Here is a 7,023-nt window from a genome sequence, read left to right as displayed (position 1 = left end):
CGCTAAAGCTGAAACTCCAGTACTTTGGCCACCTCATGTGAAGAGTTGACTCATTGGAAAAGACTTTGATGCTGGGAGGGATTAGGGGCAGGAGGAAAAGGGGACAATGGAGGATGATATGGCTGATGGCATCACGGACTCGATGGACGTGAGTCTGAGTGAACTCCAGGAGTTGGTGATGGACAGGGAGGCCTGGCGTGCTGCAATTCATGGGGTCGCGAAGAGTCAGACACGACTGAGCGACTGAACTGAACTATCAAAGTTTATTTATGCAGTTTTCCATTACTTTTTTAAAATATATATGTTGTCCGATTGGGTTACATGCTCCTGCTCCAGTTCCAGGTCCTATGGATTTCTTTGGAATGTTCTAACAGGGCTTTGGAACCCTTCTTCAGTATGTGCTTGCATCCTTGATGATTTTTAACGAATAAACTGTTTAAATTAGAAATCAGAGTTCAGTGCAGACTAAGCTCCTTAATATGCAAAAGCAGTCCAAAGATTATAGGCTTAGAAAAATGTCCTGTGAAGATGCTACAGGTGAAAGTGGAAGGAACACAAACGGAGCCATTTGGGTTTAGTACAGATATTAAGCTGAAAGGTGAAGTTTGTAAGCAGAAAAACTGATGAAAGTGAATGAGAGGCATGTCAGGACGTGAACCATAGATGCCCATTAAATTGTACTTCCTTCTCTGTATAGCTTTCTGCTTGTGGTGGTAACAAACGTGCCCTAGCTACATAATCAAATAAAGGGTCGTAATGGTTAGGATTCAAGCCAATTTTGTTCCTCAACTTTAAATAAATTACCATTCCTATATGAATGCTAAACATTCATGTGATGAATTATCATGTAATCATGTAATAAAAAGGGAGTTATCTTTTCTCAAATAGGTTGATTAATACAGTAGTTAGTTACTTTTAACAAAGTATCAGTGTGCAGGCAACTTAACTAGACACAACTTAGCAACTACACAAAGAAATAAGAGCAACAACTGACAAAGGGTAGCCTATTTCTATCCCTCTATGAGCTTCTGGCCAACCTGAGACTCTAAATCTAAAATAAAGTAACCCAAGGGTCAACACTGACTATTGGTCATCTTGAGACAGACCAGTCTGGATCCACCAATCAACCCTCCTGCAAACAGAATTAAATAGAGATTAGCGGGTATTTGTTGACAGTGGAAAGTCAAGAAAGAAGATAAGCGTTGGAAACAAACAGATCTAGGTTTAAATCCTAGCCTGACACGAAGTACGCATCCACTTACAAGCATTTATAACCTGAGGAGTTGTCTTCAGCTTCTCCTTATGTGGGATACAAATTTTCATGCCTGCCGGAGTCCAGCCCCCGCAGGATCCAGGGGAACCTGAAGGAAAGACGGCGTCGGCGGATGATTTAGAGAGAGATAAGGAAAGAATATTGTAGAGAAGAAAATAGAGGAGAGAAAGAGGCTGATATTCCTTGGTTTACATAGAAAGCCAATAAAACTTCGAGACAAGAAGTTTGCCCTGTTCCCGGAGGCCACAGGTGCCTTCCCGTTCTCCCAAGGGAGTGAAGACGCAGAACGTCTTCCCGTTCAGGTCTTAGAAACCCGGGCAGATAAGTGAACGCAGGGAGCCTCTATGCTCCAAGGGATCAGCCTGAAAAAGAAAGTAAGAGAGAAAAAAGAGAAAAAAGAAAAACATGGGGTGACCAAGCTTCTTCAAGCGAGGCCCATTGTTTTTATTTTTAAAGCGTCTTTTATACTTTTACTTGTACATAGAGGGAAATGAAAGAAGCAGAGTCATACAGAGTCAGCCCAAACATTACATCTGTTTTGTCTTTATCAAAACCGGGATTTTTTCTGCAAACCTTTCCCATAAACAATATTGTGTACATTATCTTCTGTCCTTGGAGGCCTGTGAACATTTTATAACCCTCTTTTGATAAAGGCTTTTCAACCAGAAAACTTATTTTCCCTTGAAATGTTTTTTCTTATATTTCTAATCTATGTCATTCTCAAAAAATATTAAACAGAGTTACATTCTCACAAAGCAAAGGTGCAGTGAGTTACAAGAAAAAACCAATTAGCTCAAAAGTCTGATGTGGTTAATTTCAAGGCTACACTTGTTTTTCTTACTTTCTAACTATGGTAACTAATGCACTCCCAGGTGCAGAATGGATAAGAGATAAGGGAACTTAGCAACAAGCACTGGCCAAAGAATGAAATCCTACATTAACACTACTCTAATAACTTTTAACTCTTTGAAAGGGTCTATGTTTTAGGCTTTCCACGCCTCTCACTGTTGGGAGGATGTAAATAATCATATGTGTAGCTGCAAGGGTCTAGATATACCTGCCAAGCAAGCTATAACGCTAACAGAGGGGGGTTGATTTGAAATATTTTTCTCATGTCCAGGAGACTTATTAGCTATAGCCCTAAGTTAATTTTCTCCAGAGAAAAATGATCAGGGTTAGCCCCCTGTGAATGTCAGAGGAGCTGGTGAAAGTCATGAAGTAGTAAAACAGACAGATTCTGGTTTGCGGGGTAGATGCTCGAGAAAGCCTAGGGAGCCCGTTGAGTTCTGAAGCCTTGCTTAACGGTTCTCTTCCACATGACCTTGTCATGGGTGGGATCTCCCGTGGTGGCCCCTGGCACATGCCTGACTAGGCTATTGTGAGAATAAAATGATTTGCTGCATATAAACTTTTAGCGTAGCATTTGAGTTATCTTGGACCCTCAATAAATAGTTTCTTTAAAAGTTCCCTTTATGTAATAATTCTTTCCACTTACTAAAGTGAGGGATGGAAACTCAGGTGTCTTCCCATTCTGCATCTGAGCCAGTGGGCTGTCATCACCCAAAAGGGGCAGAAAACGTGGCTCTGCTAAGCCTGGCTAAGAGCTGCGACAGACCCACTTCTGAGAAAGCCCAGGGAGCCCTGATGATACGCGATTATGGAAGGAGGTATGATCCCAGGACACGGAAAGCATTCCTATGAAGGCTTATTTTTTCAGGTTGCGTTTCCTCCGAGCACATTTAGAGCCTTGGAAATGCAGACCTAGCCGAGATCTGACACATGTTAATCACTCTTCTTTGCCTCCTTGACAAGTCCTGTGAATCGTCTCATCACTCAACAGCTGGCAAGTCTCACCTCAGTCCAGCTGGACTTAAGAGGATCCTGGGCGGAGAAGGGAAACTGAGGATCAGCCGCCTCCTGGCTCAGCCAGCGCGGCCTTCGGCGGAGATGGAGGCAAAGAAAGCAACTAGACATGGAGGCTGGACTCTTGGCTTCTCCCTGGTTGTGGTGAACCCCTCAACTTCTCTCAGCTACAAAATGATAACTCATTGTGTAGGATTTGTATGTGTGGTGTTGATGGTAAAATAGTAGGAAAATGTCTATAAATCGTACCCATGTGTGAGCACTGTCATGCCTCACTCTTTGGGACCCCATGGACTGTAGTCCACGAGGTTCCTGTGTCCGGGGAATTTCTCCAGGCAAGAACACTGGAGTGGGGAGCCGTTTCCTTCTGCAGGGGGTCTTCCTGACCTGGGGATCAAACCCTCGTGACTCTTAATCTCCTACATTAGCAGGCGTGTTTGTTTGTTTGTTTTCCTATAGATTATATAGAACTATACGAAAGAAAGGCTTCTATTTCAATATTTCATGTGTAAAATAACTATTGGGCTGTATTTCATTTCAGTCTTAATAAAATGTTCTCCATTTGTGGTGGATCTAGGAACAACCACTCCAGTGTTCCTGCCTGGGGAGTCCCGTGGACAGAAGAGCCTGGTGGGCTGCAGTCCATGGGGTTGCACAGAGTCCTACATGACTGAAGTGAGTTAGCATGCATGCATACATTGGAGAAGGCACTGGCAGCCCACTCCAGTGTTCTTGCATTGAGAATCCCAGGAACAGAGGAGCCTGGGGGGCTGCCGTCTATGGGGTCACACAGAGTTGTACACGACTGAAGCGACTTAGCAGCAGCAGCAGCAGTATTGCTTAAGTGTCCAGCAAGGGTAAAAGCTGGGAGTCTCAAATGCACAGTCATTTTTTTACTAGATATTCAAAGCATCATGTGTGATTACTCAGCCATGTCTTCTACTAACATGAGAATAACAGGGCTTGGTTTTGCAGAAGCTAAGATTTTGAAACTTCTCTTTAACAATATAAGAGAATAAAACAATTGGAACTGCCCTTACCTTTGTGAGCTTTTTAAACAATACCTTTTTTTAACATGCATATACTTCCTGATAGATAAAGATGATGAAATAGCGGGCTGAGTGAGTAACACTCATGCACAAGGGCAGAGACGTTTCTATAAAAACCCTGCGAACTGTGGATTCAGTCGTCTACTGCACGTTCAGTGACAGTCAGTGATTCCAGGTATTACCTTTGTGTTCAGAAAAAGAAAACTAAGCAGATCATGGCAAGTCCTGACTGGGGATATGATGGTGAAAACGGTAAGCATTCTTCTGCTCATGTAGCTCAAATAACGGCTTGTTCCCTTTTCCAGGAAAAGAGATATTGAGCACTTAAAATAACGGTAAAGTCATAGATTAATGGTCTGAAGTGCCTTTGACTTATTCCAGCTTTGCATGCATTCTCAACAGTTGTCCTTTGGGCCATGATTGTCTACAGAATGTACTCAGCCTCTTTTCTCCTCTCTCCGTCTCAGTCTCTCTCCCTCCCTATGTATAGAGAGGTCTATTGCTAACAGCAAAATATGTATAGTCTGATCCCATAGACTATGAGTATATTAACTCTGTTGACAAAGACACTCTTTTACAGTGTAGCGTAGCAAAGGGGCATTCTCAAACCTTGGATTTCCATTAAGCTAACCAGAATACCATTTTAGATACCTGAATAAATCCTAATCTAGGAAAATTATATTCCTAAAACTTGGAGTCAAGCATTAGATCAGTTTTGGTTGTAATCATGTTTTTCCTGGTAGGTCCTGAACACTGGTGCAAGCTGCATCCCATTGCAAATGGAAATAACCAATCTCCTATCGACATTAAAACCAGTGAAACCAAGCATGATCCCTCTCTGAAACCTCTCAGTATCTCCTACAATGCAGCCACAGCCAAAGAAATCGTCAACGTGGGACATTCCTTCCATGTAAACTTTGAGGACAGTGACAATAGATCAGGTGAGCCGAAAGACCCTCCTGATTTCTGCCTCTGACTTGCTGGGAAACGTACACAGTAGGGCTTTCAGAACACGGACACCCATGTTCAGTGTTTTGTGCACGTGTGTAGCACTGATGCCATCTACTGAGGTGCCTTGAACTTTTAAAATATTTCCAAGTGTTAAAGATGATGCTGGGGACTCCCAGCTCAGTCTTTGTTCAGCCCTTCTCCTTCTCAGTGACTCTATTTCATCTCTTCTGGTTTCCAATGTCTTTATGCTAGCTTTGCACCCTCTGAATGAACAGTACTTTTTCACAAAATTCTGTGAACCATCATGAATATAAAAACTGAAAAGGCAAATATTTTCTAATTGAGATGAGGTTGGAAGAGCGCATTAGGGAAGAAATACACATGAAGAGTATATTTATTTTTTGTGGCCAGGAACATGGCTCCATAACAATGAAGTGCTTCAGTTCACTTGAGTTCAGTCTCTCAGTCGTGTCCGACTCTTTGCAACCCCATGAATTGCAGCATGCCAGGCCTCCCTGTCTATCACCAGCTTGTGAAGTGCTTGGGTACCAGTAAAAAAAAAAAAATACTGGTCTTGGGTGTATCTTGCATGGAATCATTCTGTGTATAAGTATTTTTGTCTACCTTCCCCGCTCCCTATTAGATCATAGTAATTGAATTATCTTCATCTCCCAGAATCTAGCACACTTCCTCATTCACAGGAAAATTCTCAAAACTGTTTACTGAATAATTTACTAAATAGCAGTTTCATAAATCAGCTCTACTGTCAAAAGGCAAAATTAGTCATAGCACTTTCCTACAAGGTTCTGAGCCTAAATTTTAGACATCTTGGGGCTATGTCCTTTGTTAATATTGGATCAGGTCTGGTACTGTGTGTGTTTTATTAATCATATGGTTGGATAGGCTCTCTAAAGCAAAATGACCCTTCAGTATTAGAATTTTAAAATTGACCCTACCCTCCTGCTGGAACTTTTTTCGACCCTGGCTAGGAATTCTCAGCAGAGCTCTCAGAATACCCTCTTGTATCTTATTCAGTTACAAGATGTGTGCAGAGTGATTTGTTACTAAAAATAAATTGCTAGATAGCTTAATGCATGCTGTCCATTACTGCCTGTTGAAAGAATGAATGAACTTATAAACTAAAGCAGGTTCAAGGAAAGACCTCTCATCCTATAATTCACTCAGCTTCCAAAATGTTTTCCTGAAAACAGGAAAAGATAAAATTATAGCCCATGTGCTGGGAACCGCATAAGTCACACACGATCTTAAGGAGCAGCACGCATCTGAGCCCATCATTGTGGGCATGGGGAAAAGACCAACAGGATGGGAACTTTGGACTACGGCTTATTTTCATTTCTACTCGACCCAGTTTAATGCTAAAATGTATTCAATGCAAAGACAAGCCGGAGCTCCTGACTGTAACACTAACACACTTTGCTTTTCCTTCTAGTGCTGAAAGGCGGTCCTCTTCCTGAAAGCTACAGGCTGCGTCAGTTCCATTTCCACTGGGGCAGCACCGATGACTGTGGCTCTGAGCACTTAGTGGATGGAGCCACATTTTCCGCAGAGGTAATGTCGCTGAGTGAGTGAGAGGAGCTAGGCCGAGAGTCCTCCCAGAAGTGGCCCCCTCGTAACACGGGGGTGTGTGTTAGTCGCTCAGTCACGTCCAGCGCTTTGTGACCCCAGGGACTGTAGCCCGCCAGGCTCCTCTGTCCATGGGATTCTCCAGGCAAGACTACTGGAGTGGGTAGCCTATCCCTTCTCTAAGGGATCTTCCCCACTCAGGGATCAAACCAGGGTCCCTTGCATTGCAGGCAGATTCTTTACCTGTCTCAACCACCAGGGAAGCCCTCCTTATCACTTAAGACACAGTTTCAACGGCTCCAA

General features: G+C 42.8%; 1 protein-coding gene across 1 annotated transcript; it reads left to right on the top strand.

The window, feature by feature from the left end:
* Positions 1-4,314: 4,314 nt before the first annotated feature.
* On the top strand, positions 4,315-6,741 carry LOC120859395 (carbonic anhydrase 1-like). Its single transcript, XM_040235522.1, has 3 exons — positions 4,315-4,437; positions 4,929-5,126; positions 6,587-6,741. The coding sequence occupies exons 1-3, from the start codon at positions 4,401-4,403 to the stop codon at positions 6,724-6,726; spliced, it is 375 nt and encodes a 124-aa protein (XP_040091456.1). The 5' UTR covers positions 4,315-4,400; the 3' UTR covers positions 6,727-6,741.
* The last annotated feature ends 282 nt before the right edge of the window (positions 6,742-7,023 follow it).

This window comes from Oryx dammah, unplaced genomic scaffold, assembly GCF_014754425.2.
Source record: "Oryx dammah isolate SB20612 unplaced genomic scaffold, SCBI_Odam_1.1 HiC_scaffold_778, whole genome shotgun sequence".
NCBI classification, from domain to species: Eukaryota; Metazoa; Chordata; class Mammalia; order Artiodactyla; family Bovidae; genus Oryx; species Oryx dammah.
The sequence above is the reverse complement of the archived record's forward strand: the minus strand, read 5'-3'. Positions and strand labels throughout refer to the sequence as shown.